This window comes from Terrapene carolina, unplaced genomic scaffold, assembly GCF_002925995.2.
Source record: "Terrapene carolina triunguis isolate 2854851 unplaced genomic scaffold, T_m_triunguis-2.0 Scaffold85, whole genome shotgun sequence".
Lineage (NCBI taxonomy): Eukaryota > Metazoa > Chordata > Testudines > Emydidae > Terrapene > Terrapene triunguis.
The window spans coordinates 44,802,997-44,823,327 of NW_020664436.1; the positions used below are offsets into that span (position 1 = coordinate 44,802,997).

General features: G+C 39.3%; 1 protein-coding gene across 1 annotated transcript in view; it reads right to left on the minus strand.

Moving 5' to 3' along the window:
• The window catches only part of UTRN (utrophin), a 513,556-nt gene that overhangs the window by 335,962 nt on the left and 157,263 nt on the right, over nt 1–20,331 (minus strand). Inside the window, exons 41-47 of the mRNA XM_026649537.2 lie at nt 18,665–18,853; nt 16,405–16,577; nt 12,571–12,721; nt 10,965–11,140; nt 9,433–9,568; nt 7,231–7,380; nt 5,832–5,916 (exon numbers count right to left, since the gene is read on the minus strand). Of these exons, the coding sequence (XP_026505322.1) occupies nt 5,832–5,916; nt 7,231–7,380; nt 9,433–9,568; nt 10,965–11,140; nt 12,571–12,721; nt 16,405–16,577; nt 18,665–18,853 (1,060 nt within the window). The remainder of the gene's footprint in view (nt 1–5,831; nt 5,917–7,230; nt 7,381–9,432; nt 9,569–10,964; nt 11,141–12,570; nt 12,722–16,404; nt 16,578–18,664; nt 18,854–20,331) is intronic.

The window sequence follows — 20,331 nt, forward strand, 5'->3', positions numbered from 1 at the left end:
AACTTGCTGAACTAAAAATATCAGGTCCAAAGAAGAGTGCATATGCCCTGGACATATAGATCTTGTTTCCAGTGGGGTAGGAAAGGAAACTACTGATGCACTCTCTGAAAGAGAAAAGTTACTTACCTTATAGTAACTGGAAGTTCTTCGAGATGTATAGGCCCTATCTGTATTCCACTGTAGATAGGCATGCACTCCATGCATCTGGAGTTGAGAACTTTGAAAGCAGTGGCCATTGGTCCACACATACACCCTGACTCGAGCAGACCAACTACCTCAAGTTCCTTCTCCACCATGAATCAGAGATGATCTGCAGCAAAGGGGAAGGAGGGTGGGTAGTGGAATGGCGATATGGTCCACACATCTTGAAGAACCTCCAGTTACTATAAGGTAGGTAACTTTCTCTTCTGCTTCGAGTGCTGGTCCCTGTGTGTATTCCACTGTGGATGACTGACAAGTAGTACTCAAACAGAAGGAGGATGTGAGGTTGCAGATGGCAGAGCCAAATGAAGGATTGCTGTTCCAAAAGATGTATCAGCAGAGAGGAGCCTGGTACCAAGGCATAGCGTCTAACAAATATGTGGACTGAGCTTCACAAAGCTGTCTTACAAATATCAACTAGAGACACTTCTTGAATCCACGCCATAAATGTTGCTTAAATTCTTGGGGAATGAGCTCTTATCCCATGAGGAGGAGGAAGATTAAACTGATAGAGAAAAATATGGTCAGAGATCCATTCTGAGATTGCTTGACAGGATACAGCCTGACCCTTTCCACTACGGTGACAAAAAGTTTAGGGGATTTCCTGATTCTTTTCATTCTCTGCTGTTAAAAGGCTAAGGCTTGCCAAACGTTGAGGGAATGGAGCCTCCTTTCTTCTAAGGATGCATGAGGTTTCAGGAAGAATACAGGTAAATGGATAGACTGGTTCAGATGAAACTCAGACTACTCTGGGGTTGAATTTAGGGGGGAAACATAATGAAACCTCATCCTTATGGCAGGACTGGCCATCAACACGCCCTGATCACCAACCCTCCTGGCTCAGGTGATTCCTGTCCATGAAGGTCTCGTTCCTGGTAGTAGAGACATGGAGCAAGAAAGCTAATGGTTCTAAAGGAGGCTTAGGGCGTACTGAGAGAACAAGATTCAAGTTCCATTGAGGAATAGACTTTTTTTTTTTTAAATAGGTGGAGGAGTTCTAATTTGGTCTTTCCAGAATCTGCTAGTGGAATCCTTCCTACTATTAGAAAGGATGTTCTGTACAGCTTCAGTGCACAATTACTCTAAGAACGATGCTCATCCAGGCTCTGAGATGTAGTGGACACAAGTCGGGTTGCCTGATCTTGCCATTCCACTGAGTAAGGAGATTGGGAAACATAGGAATAATGATCAGTGCCTGAGATGACATGTGTAGGAATGTTTGGGTACCAAAACTGTCTGGGCCAGTTGAGGGCAATAAGAATAACTCATGCCCTGTCCTGCCAAATCTTGCACAAAACTTGATGTTGTAGTGGAGGGAAGGCACAGTTCATATGATCTGACCATGGAAGATGTAGAGCACTGTCCTGTGAGTGGCAACCCAGGGTTCTTCTAAAACAGTATATGTTGCATTTCCTATTTATTTGGGAGGTAGATTGGTGGGGGACCCCCACAGAGCAAAAATATTGTTTACCACAGAGTTGTGAAGCACCCATTCATGATCGACCACAAAGTGTCAGCTGAGAGTCCGCCAGCACATTTTGGGTTCCTGGGAGGAGGACTGCCAACAGGGCAATCTGATTATCAATACACCAGTTCCACAGACTAACCGATTCTGTGCACAGAAGGGTGGATCTCGCTCCAACTTTTTGTTGATGTAAAAGACAGTTGTGATGCTGTCTGACATTATGAGGGGATGGTGACCTTGAACAAACGGGGGAAAGTTTCAAACTGCTTGTAGCTCATGGACTCTTGAAACATCCAGGTGCCTCACACTACACTGTTGTTCATGTGCGCTCCCATTAGGGATGTGTTGTTAATGATTGTCCTGTCCCATGTGGAGGCAAGGAAGGAATGCCAACGCATAGCTGGAGGGGATTCTTCCACCATGACAAGGATTACATCTCTTTGCTGGGAACAGTCACTATGGTGTTCACGGACTGTTGGTTTGGCAAGTACATACTTTGAAGCCATGCTTGTAGGCAAAACAAAGGTGGAGTCTAGAAAAAGGTGTCACGTACGTGCATGAGACAATAAGTCGAGGGGGGGGGGGGAGGTCTTGACAGGCACTCTGTGGCTGGTTATGATTGAGGCTATGAACCGGTCACTGAAGCCACAGATTCTGCGATTTTATGAGATCTCCATGACTTCTTGAAAATTCAATTCTTGAAAATAATTCAATCCGGGGCGGCAGGGCTTGGACTCCGCCTTCAACAAATCTGTGATTTACTATTTATTGCCTGTGTCCTGTCCGTGACTTTTAATAAAAATACCCATGACAAAATCATAGCCTTAGTTATGATCTAGTCCAGGGGTGGCCAACCTGTGGCTCCTGAGCCGCATGCAGCTCTTCAGAGGTTAATATGCAGCTCCTTACCTAGGCACTGATTCCGGGGCTGGAGCTATAGATGCTAACTTTCCAATGTGCTGGGGGGTGCTCACTGCTCAACCCCCTACTCTGCCCCAAGCCCTGCCCCCACTCCACCCCTTCCCCCAAGGCCCCTGCCCCTTCCCCTGAGCCTGCCATGCCCTTGCTCCTCCCCCCGCCCCCGCACATAGCCTCCTGCACACGTGAAACAGCTGATTTCATGGGAAGGAAGGAGTAGGAGCTGATTGGTGGGGGCTGCCGGCAGGCGGGAGGCAGTGGGGAGCAAATGGAAGGCTGTTGACGTATTACTGTGGCTCTTTGGCAATGTACATTGGTAAATTCTGGCTCCTTCTCAGGTTGGCCACCCTGATCTACTCTATGATAAAAGTTCATAGCCTGAAACAGCTCTGTCCTGCTATGGGAGACTGTCAGTAAAATCCACAAATTTTGAACAATTCAGGAAGACATACTTACCCTGTAGTGCTTGGTAACTGGCTATCCTGAACCAGAGGCTAGAAGAAGAAAAAACTTTCCTTCCCAATAAGTTGAGACATTTGCCCTCCTTATCAGTTGGGGTAGATCAGGGTTGTTGCCTAGATCGCTCTGCAGTGGCTGAAGAACTAGGAGTAGGGTGAGAGAACAGGAATTCTGTCGCTTTGACAAGGACATAGTACAGTTTTTCTGCCCCTTTAGGGATGGGAATGCAGGTAGCCGCGATATTCCAGACCACCCAAGCTGGTTCCAGGATGGCTTCATTAACTGGGAGGGCTATTGTACTGGAGCATGTCCAAGAGCTTGGGTTAAGGATCCTGAACCTCCTCAACAGGAATCTGCAGCTCCTGGAATTGATTATACTCATCGGGGGGAGATGGAAATATCAGAGTCGCCACCATGTCTGGCACTTAAGATGGCAATCTCATCAGATCTGATGGAAACACTGGATCTGGCACATACTCCTCCTCCTCAGTAGGGCTCAGGGGCAGCTCCAGTTGTCCCCTCAAAGAGGAGGGAAGGGATGGGATGACTCCCTAGCAGACCAGACCAACAGGATGGCACTGGTCCAATGACCCCCAGTATGGCCAAAAAGGATGGGTCAAATGGGGGTCACGGCGGTCAACAATTCTGAGATGGATGGTAAGGTGAAGGTTGGTCACAAGTTGGCACAGGGTCTTCTGACTGGGAAGGTTTGTCTTGGAGGAGGACATATAGGTTCATTGGGCGGTTCAGAATCTCCCAATGAAGAAAAAAATCTATTCCAGTTCCAAAAGCAGTGCCCATGGTGCTGCTGGAGGGAAATCATAGCCCAGAAATGGAATGGGAGACAAACTCCTTCCAAAGGCCAGCTTCTGTGGTGGAGTTGTAACCTCTCTCAAAAAGGAGAGATCCAAAGAAGTAGGAGACTCTGGGTCTGGGAGAGCAAATATATCCTCAGGAGGAGAGTAGGCCTCAGCTCTTCCCAGAGTGAGAGGATTCCTGTCTGTCTGAACCACTGGAGCCGCAATAAAGAAAGTCTGTGCCACAACCATTGCAGATAGTACTGTGGGTGACCAATGCTCTCAGCAATCGGTCTTCATCAGTGCTGGAGGATCCAGAGTTTGTGCTTGGGTGGTACTGGAGACACCAGTACCACCAGACCGCGATCCACTGCCAGTGAAGCCCTAGACTTGTGAGCTTTCTTATCAAGCCTCTGAGACTTAGTACGTTCTAAGTTCTCTTGGGCTGAGCTAATACTCAGTTTAGGCGAGGTTGGATCTGACTTCTTCTAAGTGGATTTGAAGGAAGATTTAGCCTCAAGTTTATGAGAATGCTCCCTCCTCTCTCAACAAGACCCTACCAAAGGCTCTGTGGAAGCACACTCCTTCACTCCTGATTTGGCACACTCTTTGCTTAGCCTGGCTGATGCATAGGAAAGTGGGGTTGGGGGTTCCCTAGCTGTGGTCATATTGGGCCTCATGGCATTTTTCATCAGGTGCAACAGGAGGCAAAGTTCCCACCCTTCCCACCTTGCTGCAATGTGGGTTTCCTCAAGGTGTACAAGGAGCATTGGAGGTCGTCGCTGACCGAGAAGGATCGCAGGCAGGAAGCACAAGTTTTGAAGCCCGGAGTCCTGGGCATGGCCTAGTATCCAACCCAGATCACGCAGCAGTGAGAAGGAACTGGAGAGGTGGTCAGTCTACCCTGCCCTTTGTCTCTTCAGACAGAGGCACCAGATGAGCCAGGGTGCACGTGCGGACCAACAGACACTGCTTTCAAAATTCTCTGGCTCCAGACCCATGTGTGTACCCACAGTGGAATACACATACATACCAGCACTCAAAGAAGAACTGAAGTATTTCTTCCATTATGACTAGGTCCAAAACTAATACTATTGGTGGAAAAACCACAAGATCTTTAAAATTTTCAACACAGAGCTCACCTCAGACACAAACAACTTCAGCTACGGCTTAAGGCCTTGCACAGATTTAGCAATTCACAGCTTGGCCTGATGTCTGGTTGGATGGAGCAGGAACAATAACACTTCTAGTCTGATCCCTATCCCTTCCTTCAACACTCAAACCTGGTTACGCTGAGGGCTCCCAAGCTTACAGTCAGGTGGCTTGGGATGTGCATATTTTAAAACAAACACACATTTCAACGCATCACCAGATCACCTTCCAAAAATGACACAAATTACAACTGCACAGATAACAAGTTAATCAAGCAGGAGTTCAAATCATGGACATTTGCCTTCCAGTAATAAAAAATACGAACCATTGTTCGCTTAACAGTCTTGATTTCAACTCAAGTCAATACAGACCCTTGACAGGCTGAAATTATAACACAGAATTATTTGCTCCATTTAAGTTTTCCTGGGTGAGGAATTTTGAAAAACATTATGAATCCATTTACTTAATTTCAGATTGTAATCTCTTTCAGGCAGGGACTGTATTTGTTCTGTGTTTGTACAGCACCTGAGTTTCTGGTCCATGATTGGGGTGCCTAAGCACTATGGTAATACAAATAATCAAGAACTAGTGGTTTTATTCATCAATATTCAATTCTCAAGCAACAGCAAAAAACTATAACTTGTCCTTTTCCCCCATTAAGTGTTCCAGTGTTGCCAATAATACAAAAGCAGTCCTAAATACATGGATGCAAAATCTTCATATTATAATCTCCACTTCACCCAAGTTAGTACAATTTTTTTTTTTTTTTTACTGCAAACAGGATTAAACTCAATTGAATTAGACATGACTGTAAAATATGTTTTCTGCTCATCACTCACCAGAAGGCTTTGCCTGTGTCATAAGATGGAGCTGCTGAACATATGTCTCGAGTTCTCTCACTCTGTCAGGTACCTCTTTGAACAACTACAGCACAGCACGGAAGGGCAAAAAAAAAAAAAACACCAGAAGGATGTTTGCTTTTTAACAGCTACAAAGAAACACTCATTAACATAGCTAAAATATTGATCACAAAATATACTAAAATACTAACACTATGTTTACAATGAAGATTTCTTTAGACAGCAAACAAAGCAACATAAACACCTATAATTTAATAACTGCAAGCAATGTCACCTTGTGCTCAGATAAGAGTTTTTATATCTATACACAGTGTAGTTTTTCATGTGTGTGTGTGTGCGTGTGCGCCTGAGTTAAGTTTGCGTCAAACAGAACAGAATTTAGACACAGGTCAGAGGCAATCTTTTCCATTCTTTTCTGCCCAAGTACCCAAGCTGTGACACATTCCCTACTAGTTGAGATATTAGCAGAGGCACACAAGATGTACCAAAATGTGAGGTGAGGTTTTTAAAAAATGTATAAAAATTATCCAACTACTAGAGCCAACCAAATTTAGTTACACTATTATTTTGGGGGAAAGGAAAGGAAAAGGAAGAGTGTTACTTGGCTTAAGGAGGCAGCAAGAGCGATACAGGCATCTTTTTTTCCTTCCCACAGCTACCAAATCTCTCTTCCTCCTAGCAAATATTAAGATTCCTGACCCACAATCAAACTGTCCCATCAATCTTCACACAGAACCTCATTCACACTACTCCAGAGTCTCTGGTATTCTCCTATGTTCATCAGGTCATCAAGCCAAAGAGGTCACATTTCATTAGAATTTCTAATTCCTACTATCTAAAAGGAAAGAGAATCCAGGTAAGACATGACCCACCACACTTCCCCATGTAACTTGAGTTTGGTTTTATTTAATATTTGCTATGATAATTGCAAACATTATTAAAAAGAGCTTTTGAAATGTCAATTTCTAATTGATCCTTTACAGCTTGTTTAAAAAAAAAAAAAAACCTGTTTAATTCTAGCTCTTTTAAAAAAAAAAAATTAAAAAAAAAAAATTAAAAAAAAAACCAAAAAAAATTTAAAAAAAAAAAAAAAAAACCTGTCTCATTCTAGCTCTTTGAAGGAAAACCAGTTCAACCAGAAAGATCCAAACCAAAGGAGAATTCATACTGATTGAACAATTTTTACATGAGCTTAGCACTTAGACATGGAACAGTACTTATGCTCTACACTATGGAGTCTAGCCTTCCCTTGATGTGCATGGACAGCTTCCGAAAGCATTAGTGGGAGTCACACGTGTATGGAAAGGAGGACAGACCTCTACCTAATAAACTACTAGACATGCTGACTATACATAATTAATATGGAGAAAATACACACCTTGTTCCACTTCATATTGATAGTCCTTAAGGTGTCAGAAATTCTCTCTTTTTCCTGAAAACCAACGATTTTATCTGAAAGTACCTCAGATTCAGTTCTGTTCAACCATTTCCATTTTTCTCCTTGTACTTCCATTTCCTCAGTTAAGCCCTACAGGGAGCAAGAGAGAACTTTAGTTTAAAGCTGACTGTGCGTGTGAGTGCGCGTACACACACACACACACACACACACACACACACACACACGTTTTAGTTAACTAAAGAATTTGACATTTGGAGAGTTGATTAGGAAAAATTAACCAAATCAAACAGCATATAAACTACAGATCTAGTAACTAAAGCCCTGCGTGGATACAAAATTTGTATCCGCATCCAATCTACAATCCACAAACATGGTCTACAGATATCCGCAGATTTGCAGGGCTCTACTAACAACATCCCAAACAACAGAAAACATTCAGAGTCTTTAAAAGCTTTACTTGACTATCAGAGTTTATTTTCTTCCTGCATGAAACAGAAAAATCTGAGGAACTGAAACTAACAGAGAATAGCGAAGGGATCTGCTTTTATACATTACTCATGAAAGCTACTCAACTGCTATATGCATACTTTGGTTTGGTTACCTTTTGGTGTGGCCAATATATTCAAATTATAAAGCACTGATTACCTGTCTCCCCACCTCAGTTAAAACTAGTCTGTACCAGTTTTCAAGTCTTTAAAAACTAAGGCCCCAATCCTGCAACAAGCTCCATACAGGCAGACACGGCGGGAAGGGGGGGAATAGAGGTTAAGAGGAAATTTTAAAGTTACCCTTTAAAAAACCTTATATTTTATTTTGATCCCTGAATCTTCCCCCCTTATTCACTCTTGCCTGTGTTAATGTTACATGGCAGGGCAGATCCAGCAAAAAGTTTGTCCTGCGTGTAGTCCCCAACTGACTTCAATGGGATTATACATGGGAAAAACTGTCTGTGTTCAGGGCCTTAAACTGTGAGCACTGCACAACAGGGAATGGGCCTTCTATTTGTCTGCAAAGCACCTAGCACAACTAAATAAATAATTACATTGTTAACAACAAGGAGAACATGTATGCAATCATTTATCCATCCACATTTTTATATATCGACGCCCATCATCAGAATATCTGAGTGCCTATAATAATCATTAGTAATACTTTCCTAGCCGGCTTCTGGCTCCAAGTGTGGGCAGGAAGAATATAATGATCAGGAAATGATAAGATTAGCTTTGATAACTGCTGGTTGGGCACTATACAGTAAACTGCACTTGAATGAACAATTGATGTAATTTTAACCAATATACCCCATTTAAACAGATTTGGAGGAAGTTTGATTTTTGTATTCTATTTGGGGCTATTAGCTGAAATTTCAAGCAAGCAGCATTGCCAGACAGACTGATCTGTTCCATTCTATTCAGGTCCTGATAGCATTCTCTCATTATCATGCTCACAGATACAACAGTATTATGTTCTCGATGTTCAACACTGATAAAATTTAAAAGACAACCAAAAGTATTCCATGCTGACTAATGGACAATTAAAGAAATATTCAGCTTCCCAGTAACAGGACACAGGTGTCATTATTTACAAGTATTTTAGTTGGCTATTTACTTGCTTATTTTCCTTAAAGTACAATAAAACATTGGCACACATTGGATAACTTTATAGTACTCAAATGCATTGTGATATTAATTATAACTTCCTACATTTCAATCTCAAAAATGTTAATACAACTCACTTTGATAAGTAAAAACACCACATTAAACAAATTATAATTTCATGCCCTTGTTATAATTTTTGATGGTATTCAGTCTGTTTAGTCACATGAAGATATATGATGTTCTGCAATTGCCCTTACTACCATTTCATGTGCCACAAGTTATTTTTCTGAAGTGCCAACTGTTGTTTTTGAACTGAGAATATAACAAAAACACTAAGGTTCCACAGCATAAGTGTGTGCTGACTTACTGCATCCAATGGCATCTTCTCCTACCTCATACACAACTCTCAACTGGCCCTCAGTAAAAGCGGTCCCTTATTTTGGTAATTAATCCCATGTCACTTTATGCAATATTATTTTTCTTGTGCCTCTCCTCATTTTAGATATTTGTCCCACATTTGGACCGTGGCAGATTCAGAATTAGTGAAAGACACACATGCACTCAGACACATTTTAATCTATCTTGCCTTTAATTCTCGCAGGTTTTCTTCATGGTTGAATGTAGGTCTCATTTCCAGGGAATTTTCTACATTTTCCAACCAGCAACTAAACTCATCCAGCTTCTTCCTGTAGTCCATTAGCTGCTGATTCTCTCCTTTCAGTCTAAAACACACAAATCCGACAGCAGATAACAGACCAAAATGAAGCAAATCAATATACATGAACAAATGGAGACAACTTGATTAAAAGTGGAAGAAAATACATATTTATTGAGAAAGACGCTTGCAGCAAATCTAATGTTTGCAAAATTTCACGTTCAAATACTAAAGCCTGTTGCGATGTGAGATATACTGCCATAGCTGCTAACAGTATGTACCATTCCCACACTACCTCCAATAGGACTTGCAGCTCTCTGTTTTACACTAATGACAGTTACCAAAAGAGTTGGTTTTGCTGATCAAAGGATTCTTTCCTCAACCATAAAAAAGCAAATCACATTCAAATAACTATGGCTTAAACTTTACTTTAAAAATCTCCAAATAGGTTTTTCCAAATATCTGTATAAAATATTAAATTAAAAAGTGCACATGAACCAAGACATCAGAAAGCCAAGTTTCAGAAATTACTAGGGCCTAATTGATATAAGCCACTAAAAGACCATTGTTTGTGAAAATATTCAGGAGAGCCTCTAAACATGCAAACATTAGGAAAAAACTTTTTTTTGTAGCACATGAAAACTTACTCAGGTTTTGCCTAAATAAATTAATCACGAAGATTTTATTTATTTTCTATATGCAGCAGCGAAGACTTAAAATTAGATTTGTTTCAGAAAACTCAAAAATAGTATTAATTATGAGGATTTAGCTTCACAATTTCCATTAAAATTAATGATACATGGGGATTTCATATCCCACATAGAAATACTGAAAATGTGCACGTTTAGCTCAGACTGCCCTTGAACTTTGATCTTTTACACAAAATTTACAGTAGTAAATGGATTCTGATCTTTATATTCTCTGATCATTATATTCTCTCCTTCAAAATGGATTCTGATCTTATTTATAAACTGTCCATTCAGATAAACAAACGATTGTGTATGAGGCTTTCAACTCTTACAAACAATATATTTTCTCTTTGTGTCCTCTATTACTTCATTTTTGGATTTCAGACAATATGTTCAGGTTATTGCAATTTAAAGATCAGCAGAAATGTACTTACAGCTAATTCCTCTAGGTGAGGTTGAACTGAATGTAGCAGTGGTCCCTCCAAATAATCTGATTTTGCAGTGAAGCCATTTTAAATAAAGAAAACTGTAGGGGGGGGGGGGAAAGAGGTGGGCTTGTGTTTGTTCGTGTTAACAGCAATCTGACTAGTCAATTGCTGATGCTTTTATGAGAAAGTGGTTCTATGAGGCAGTTTGAAAACGGGGTCTAAATGTCAGGAAAATTCAGTCTAATGATAGTGTGCAATAGAATCCTATACCTCCTCTGGAGTCTTCTAAATGAAATTCTCCCCATCATATCTGCTCAGACACCCAAATTTCTGATTAACTTATTACCTCTGTTGTCTATCCATGATCTCAGCAGTAATTGCTTTCCAGCGTTTATTTAACCCCGCCAGTTTTTCCTGCAGGAAGCTCCCATCTGTACTGGAGAGTTTCTGTATGATTCCTTCCCCAGTTCTGTTCAGTGTTGAAAAGCTGGTCTGATGACTGCTGACTCCTTCTTCAAGTTCCTGTCACAAGTATGAAAACCATGCAGAATTTTATTACTGACCTAAACTGACTTTGATTTATGGCTTATAACATTGAGAATGCATCCTGGCTGCATATTATTTTACCAAAAAGAGCATTTTAAACTACTTTACATCAACACTCTGCAGCTTTAAAAGAATGATTAAATGCTTGTTATTAAGTCTAGGCCAACTTACAAATAAATATAATTTAAAAAAGACTCATGCACAATTTGCTATTGAGTACAACTGAATATAAAGGAACTGACTTTTAAATGGTTAGCATTAGCATCTACATTCATGCCTGATGTTTTTAAGTGCTACATTTTTCTTTTCTTTTTTTAAGATTGCCCACAGATTGTGACTTTTCACCAGTTCTTCTCCGAACTTGTGTGCACACTGTAGTTGTAACCTTACAACACTTTAGCTAGGATAATTTTGGCAATGCTGCCATGATCTGCAGATATCACAAAAAATCCAGGCAACTGAGAGAAGTCAGAAAAAGTCAGGTTCAAACCTTAACATATCCCTATCAGCTATAAAAAGCTTACATTATTAGTACAGATCTCTTTGCAACTAGAACAGAACTGATGATGATTCAAGGAAGAGAAAGGAAATGCCCTAGAAGAAAACTCCCAACAGCACTAAGAACAAGAATAAAATACAAGCAATACTCAGTGGATCATAAATTTCTCCTGTAAAACACAGGTATTTAACATTTGGATTTCTAAAATATAGATACGTGCACATTGCTAAGGGTATTTTTTTGTTTTGGGTTTATTTTAAAGTTATGCCTCTTGCTTTTACAAAATTAAATTAAGATTTTAGCTAAACAGAAAAATTGCTTCCCCTTTCTGATGATACATGAGAAGAACCAGGAAAACATAATTTGAAGAGGCAAAACTAAAGCAAATAATATTACATTTTTCTTTTTTTCTGGAGTCTTTATACAAAACAGTTTTATAAAAACAAAACATTTGTGCTTGCTTTCTACTCAGAATGGAAAACTAAACCCTGCAATGGCCAATTATAGATATACTAGTTATTTTAAAAAGTATACCCAATTAAGGAGTACAGTACACATTAATTCTAATATATTTTAAAATGTAGCCAACTGAACCTATATTATGGGGGGAGGGGGGAGAGAGAGAGGAGGGAAATCAATAGAAGACAGAAAATAGGGCTTATGTCCCTAACTCCTAATTAAAACTTTTACATTTATAATCTAATTTAAAAAAAAAAAAAAAAAAAACAGCTGAAATTACAACCAGAAAAAAAATTTCAAGTTACACACAGACATTTTCCCGCAAAACTTTAGAGGACCACCACAATTTCAAGCATATATTTTTATTCATGGGCAGATTTGAATTTTTGGCTCAAATCCATGCTAAACTTTTGTCAGCTTTCCTGTCCTCTGACTGAACGCCACGTACCTGCTGATGCATCCCAGCGGTCTCCAAATCCAGGCTACCATCTGGAGCATGGGCATCCGCCAGTAACCCTTCAGCTTCTGTTATCCACTGTGTGAGGTCATTGAGATCGCAGTGGAACTGCCTCCAGTCTTCAACTGCTCTGTCAAAACAACTGTTGGGGAACAAGAAAGGGTTTCAAAATTACATAGACTGTTTCAGGGAAAAGAGATGGGCTGACCTGTTTATATTTAATATTAAGACTAGTTAATTCATAACAACTTGTCCTGCAAAATAGAAATGTCTGATATATTACAGTTAAATAAGTCTTGCACACTGAACAGTTCCTGTCATTGCACTGACTGCAAAAGCCAACCACACAAACCATCACTGCCTTCTAAACTGAAGGAGCTGAGGGCAGGGCTGAGGAATATTTGGTTTCCATTACTGGGGAAATAAAGATTAATTAGCTGCAGCAAAACTGGTCTGTAGAACAATTTTTTTAAATGGTTCATACATCAGAGGGCATGAAAAATTAAATATGATTAATTGCTCAGCTTGGGTTTTTTGCTCACAAAACCATGATTTCCTGCTGCCAGAAGACTTAAAAGAGTGAAGCTAATCTTCATCACACTGCACAGATTGAGAGTGTCACCACTCCACTTCAACTGGATCAGAAAAAGGCCTGCATGCAGTAGGTCCCACAGATCTTATTTCACAATAAGTTTCAATACATTTTACTTTTGCAGCATCATATTAGTGTTAAGTTTAACTTAACAGGCAAACATTTTCTCTGGCATGAAAAAGGTCAAGTACAGTAGTAGTATATGTTTTCATACTAGCTAAATGGACAGAGACAGTAGGCTGACAAACAAAGGATTTTTTTTATTTTTTTAACAAAACCAAGAATATACTCTTCGGAAAAGCATCTTAGCCAGGCACGTGACTTTTATAATTTGTTGAGTGCTGACAGTATTTCTGCACTGTGTAGTAGATAAGATCTCTGACCCCAAAGGATTTACACTCCATGTAAGACAGACAATACAGAGGAGACACAACACACTGATGGACTAGATCATGTCCCACTTCAAAATAGTGCCTTTTGTTTGCCTTTGTAAAATATAAAATAGAGGGCAGATATCCTCAGATGATGTAAATCTGCATAGCTACATTAATGGATCTGAAGTTGACGATCTGGTATGAGTTTAAGAAGGCAGTTCATTTTTAAAGAGAGAAATTAAGACATGGTACTAGTTTGCACAGTAGGAGCGTGAACCATTTTTCCATAAACTTCAATAGGAGTTGGATCTGGAATTCCACTAAAGAGGAAAATCGCATAATGCTTATGTATACTTGTCTTTAAGTCATGAGATACCAAACCCTACAAATGTGAATCAATTTTAAACTGCGAACACATAGCATCTTTTTACCAGTCTAAAATTTTTCTTTGGTTTCACACACTAATATATGTTTAATTCATCCTTATAGTTTTGAATTCATTGATTCTGATTGGCCATCTGTGTAGACAGATTTGGAGTTCCTGTATAAGTTCAGATATAGGTTGATTTAATTGTACCCCATCAGGGAATACCAAATCTCATGACCACTGTGCTTCAGTTATTTACTTGCAGTGATTTAAAAAGTTTCAATTTCAATTGTTGCTGATTGAGATAGATCTAATCTTTGCCAAGACTCGTGAATATTTCCTGGCCTAGATTTATTTTTTAAAATGTTTGTTTGGCTTAGTTTTAACTATCGAGGTCAGTTAAATTGAGTTGGCTTACATCTTACAATGGTGGAAGGAGGGACTTATCTGGGCTTCAACTTGTAAACATGAATTATTCCCCCAAACTGAAATCTGTAGCTTGTAATGCAACCCATTTAGAAAATGAGCAGCATTTAATTTACATACAACTTTAATCTAAAAAGTTTTGCAAACTGAGTATGCTTTAGATTAGATCAGTGGTTCTCAACCTATTTACCCTTGTGGGATGCATATGCAGCTTTCTGTGTGTTATGTGGGCAGCATCTACATAATATATATACTACCTGTATGGCCCTGAGGCTGTCACATGGGCCACGGCTCTGTGCTAATTGGGCAGCAAGCAGCCTGCAGGTTTATGAACCACTGAATTAGGTACAAGCGTTTTTTCTTCAGATATCACTGTTTATTGTTCCTCTTTTAAAAGCCAATGAATGAGAATGCAACACCTTCTGATTTCTTCAAATAAACTGTTATAATATCCCGACAGTAACATTTTAAGAACCATGGGCCTTGTCAGCTTCTTCAAATGGCTCCTTCACATTAGCATATATAGTTAATTTTACATTTAAATTTATTCATCATTTAAAAAAACCCCAAAAAATCAAAGAAGAAACACATTGGGAAAGTTTCTTTTTTCATTAATTCCCAATACCTGCTTTGACTTCCCCCACACACCTTAAGAAATTAACCCAGTAAAATGATCCCTACAACTAAATGGGAAAACTAGTTCTCTTTTATTGCCAATGTGCTTTTTGGAGGCTTAGAAAATGAACACATTTGTCAGGGGATATTGTTACCTCATGTAATACTTAGTTAACTTAATATTTAAATGGTTATTCAAACAATACAGTGTTATTTTAAAATACCTTTTTGCCTCATAAATAAGTGACATTCATTATTTGTTTGCATGACGTTTTTAAAACCTTATCAACCTTTAAGACTTCCGTTAATGAATATAATCTGTCTCATGAGTAACCAGTTTTGCTTTTATTCTCCTTCCATTGCAAAAATTACACCTATCTAAAACTCATGGGCAGACCAGAGATTTACATAAACTGTTCTGTAAAAGAACACACTTAATGCTTCTATATAAATAAGAATTTAATGAGCTCCCGCATTTTAACACTCTCATTTTGTATTAATTCTTCAGTTACACCAACATTTGAACTGTCCAGAAAAAGGTTTACAGAGCTTTGTGAGCACACCAACATTTTCACCCTGCTCTGAACAGAATACATATAGCTAGTATATAGTCCAAACTTAGTCTAACGGAATTTGCTTTTGCAGGTAGTTGAAACAACTTAAGTCCAAGTCGAGGCTTTCTCACTAAACTTGGCTGTTAAGTTTCCCTGCAGAAAAAAACCCAGTTACCTATACAATAGCTATTGTTCTTCAAGATGTGTTGTGTACATATGCATTCCACTGCAGGTTTTCATGTGCCTAATACACATTGGAGACTTTTGACAGCAGTACCACTAAGCGGTGCATGATGCGCCCCTGCTCTCCTCATGCTCCAAGTTTAAGGCATGTCTGCCTCCTCCCTTTCTGTTCCTTCAGCCCACTGCAATGTGCATAGTAGAAGGGAAAGTGGGAGGGTTGTGGAATGTATATGTGCACAATGTATCTCAAAGAACTGCAGTTACTGTACTAGTAACCATTTTTTCTGAGAATTCAACCCCATGCCATGAGGTAGAGAGATTGAAAGCTGGGATGCAAAGATTTGACCTGATTCTGAGACAGGAGATCCTTGACCAGAGATAAGTTATCAGTGACCAAACGGAGAGCTGATGTAGGTCCATGAACCAATATTGTCTTGGCCACGCCTGGACCATGAGGATTAATGTTACTTTGTCTCTTTTCAGTTTCCTGAGTATCCTTGGAATGAGAGGAACTAGAGGAATGCACAAAAAGATGACAAATTACTGGACTTTGTTCCCAGCGTGACCAATAAGCTTGTGCCTGAAGCTGACTGAGATGGACCCCCACCCTTTGGTAGATACATCTGTTACCAGAGTCATAGCTGGTTCTGGGGAGAGAAATGGAACTCCTTTGCACTCACATTAAAATATTCCTACAAAATCAAACAGACTTACCACTTCTGATCATTGTACATCCTATTAATTCTGTCCCACTCTGCATTCAGCTGTGTTAGTGCATCTCCTATTTGAATTGCTTCAGGTCCAGATGCTTCCAGTATAACATCAGGTTGTTTCTCATGAATGACTGCAATCTGGTCCCCAAGTTTGTCCAAAACATCTTTTATATTCTACAAGCACAATGATGGCACCAACCCATTAGTGAAGTCAACACCAGCAGGAAACAAGAATAGTCAATAGCCCCTTCAAAAAACATTGTGAATATTGCCAGTTGAACACTCAGAAATGGAAGACACTGGCTATCATGGGAAGAGCACCAACAGTTGATAAATCAACAGAGAAAATCGGTTTTCAGTTGCACCTTTTTAATCTTCTATCCTTTCCACAAGCTTATAAGAGGACAACATATATATTTACAGCCAAGCAGTTTTTAAGTTAAAGGAACAAGAAGTATTAGAATGAACTTCACTTTTTCTCTTCTTTTGAGCAAAGATTGCACTTGCAATACACTGAAGGTTAATTTTTCCTCTTTCTTCCTCATCTCATCAAAACTTCCTTTGAAGTCTCATAAGAAAAGGGGTAGTTTAAATTACTCCCCGCACAAATTCTGACATACCCAGAACTGCATTAAAGTAATGTGAACATTTTAACTTCAAAGGACAAAAAGATTTCAGAGTTAATATTGCCAATTCCAAAACATATTGCAGTATTGTGTCTAGATGTTCCAGAACCTTACAGAGTTCTGACACTATTCTGAGACTTCTCCATGATCTAGATACAATGGAATATGGATGAAATAGCAGAATTTATCAATTGTAGTTTCATCATTTCCATAAATTCCATACACTTCTGCATGCTATTTTTCTTCCAAAATGTATTTTAAATAATGTGAGATTGTCAAAAAGAAAAATGTGTGGGACACTACTACCTAAAACTATGATGAGCCTTTTTAAACCCATGCAGTATTACTATCATCATTGGAATTCCTCCTCTGTGGGTGCACATATACAGCAAGGAGGGAATAGGGACGGAAAACAGCATGATCATCAAAATGGATCAAAACACCCCACCCTGACAAGGCATGATGTTATAGTTATGTGTGCTTTTGAAAACCTTTGGGTGAACAATAGTAATTGCTTTCCTCAGTGAAACAGTTCCGCTATTTTAATTCTCCCTTGCTCCAAAAACTAATAAATAGTACTAGTCCAGGAGTCCTCAGACTGTGGTCTGTAGAGAGCTGGTGAGTCACATGTTGCTAGCTCTTTCTCCTTGTTTCCAGCTGCTTTTATAACACTTTGCAAAGAAATTACAAAGAAGCACCGAGACATGTATACAAGCAGCAGGCAACAAGCAAAAGTAGCAGTAAGCCTAGCTACCTCTGTTAGGGGACATCGCTACAAAGGGAAGCTTGTGCAGTGAATGGGAAACATCAGAAGGCAAAAAAACATGCATGGAACAGAGACGTATATGTGGGATGAGGAATGAAATGAAAAATAAAAGGAGACTAGGTATAAGTTTCAAAAACTTTCAAAGTAAATGGGACTTAGACCCCCCTGAGTATCTAATTCACTTCTGAAAATGGACTTAGGTGGTTTGGAAAATTTTACCCAGCAAGTTACTTTTTCAAAAACAAAAATTAATGACGTATGTGAGTAGTCCCATTGACTTCAATTGGGATGAATTATGTGCTTAGGTGCTGAATTGGGACAGGAGTATTTTCATGCTTAAAGTTAAACATGCGGTTTGCTTACTCAAACCTTATTTGTAGTAAGCTCAGCTATGAACAAATACTTTCCTAGTACTTTTCCAAATAAGTAACGGCTGCGGTTACTACAGGGATACGTGTATGAAATCATGGTTGAGACAGTGGAAGGGAAGTTGACCCATTAGGCTCTCTCTCTTTAAATAAGGTGTTGATCACACTATGAAAAAAAATTGGAATCCCTGTAGCAGTCAACATTTTAAACAGACAACTATTAAATTTCACTGAAAGAAAACAACCACTTCTCACATCTCTACTTTCCATTTCGAACTTGAGTGTTCCAAATTAAGAGAGAGAAAATATTCACTGACACGTGACAGTTACCAATAACAGCTACAGTGAGAAGGACACAAGTAGGATTTATTTATTATTTTCCACAAGATATATATTGAACCAGTATACTACACACGCTGAAAATGTAACCACTGAATCATTTCATGGTTTTCATCCCTTTTTGTTGCTCTTTTTGCAATACAACACTTCGATTTGCAATACCTTCAATGAATCTTCCTGCGTAGAGAAGTCCTCATAGACACCAGTATTCAGCTCTGGTGCATTCAGCAACAGTTCAACATCAGCCATGGCCAGCAAAACTCTGTTAATTTCAACAAGGTATTCAGTAGGGAAGGGAGAGGCCCTAATTCCTGATGGATAGTTGCCTTTTAACCTCAGGAGTGGCATTGCCTAAAGAAACATAAAAAGTCATTTAATTATTTATTCTTCTCAATTTAATACATTTTGGAAAAAGGAAAATCCTAAACAAAAGGCTACTGTTACAAATAAAAAATTTCTACTATATTCAGAGTAGGCATTTTCTAAATTAAAAACAAAAAACATCAGAGTTCTTTCTATCCTTTGCAAAATTACCCAATCCCACAGAGGGCCATTAGGATTATACCAGCAATTAATTTATTTATTTTTTAAATCCTTTAAAAAAAAAAAAAAAAAAATCTTTTAGTTCTCCCACCTTCATTTTTATACCTCATGCCAAAAGTTATAACACTTTTTCTCCCTGGACTCATATTTACAGGAAACAAACGGAAACAAAAGATAGTCTCTGCTTTCCTGGTTGTCAGCACTTTACTGAAGACAAAACAGAGTTGTAAATTTACTCCAGCACCTCCCACCATTTTTCCTCCCCCAGTCTTCTTAGCACTTTTTGCTCCCAAAAGTATTTTTAAATATCCTCTCATACGTCTTAAGCTTTGCATGGGATGACTAAGACCCTACAAAGATTTAAAAGCATGTGAGCACTTTTCCAGCAAAATTCTTGCTGAAAGGTACTTACATGGTTTCCAGCGTCATAGTTGGTGCCTCACTTTCCCTCATAATGACAAAAAACTGTGAAACTGAGTGCCATGTTTGTAGGCATACAGCATCCACTGTATCCATTTTGCAGCCACAAGAGATTAGCAACTTCTGGGGCCTCTGGAATCATCTGATGTGGTTCCTATAGACCACAATCTATATGGGTGAGTTCCCAGTTAGTAGATAGGGAAGTACTGGAGATGGTAAAATGTGGCTCTCTTCTATGGCATGATATAGATGACATAAGTGCACTGGAGAGTTCCTGGAAATTAGTTCCAGGTAGCCTAAGTTGCATTGTTGCCATGTCTGGCAAAGACAGTAGTCACAGGTATATAAAACAGATTTTCTGTGGGCTGAAACATCTGGAAATAGTTTCCTGTTTCAAAAGCTTGTTAATGGACAGAGGACACTGTGTTGCCATCACTGAAAACACCAGAGCTTTAACAACAACTGTAAAAATTAAAATCTTGCAATGAACATTCTCTGCTTCACCTGGTGTATGTATAACACACTATCATGGTTACAAGAAGCAAATGAGTTGACAACACTGCATGATGGCACAATGAGTATCAGAACTCTATATTATTTGCAAGTTCCTTTGTGTTTTGAGCAAATGTCTTAGTAAGGAAATTGGAGAGGAAATGGAAGAGTTCTCTCTTATAGGTAAGAGGTTGTACCAGTTTACTGAAGCGCCTACAGAACCAGTGTCCTATTTGGACTCCAATTCGATGCCAAATCTACTTGTACCTTTTAAAATATAGAACAGTCCCACACTGTACTTTGGGAGCAGTTGGGGGGATAGAGGGTGAAGTGATGCTGAGTGTTATCTTCTAAAAAGTGTTCTTTTTAATGAC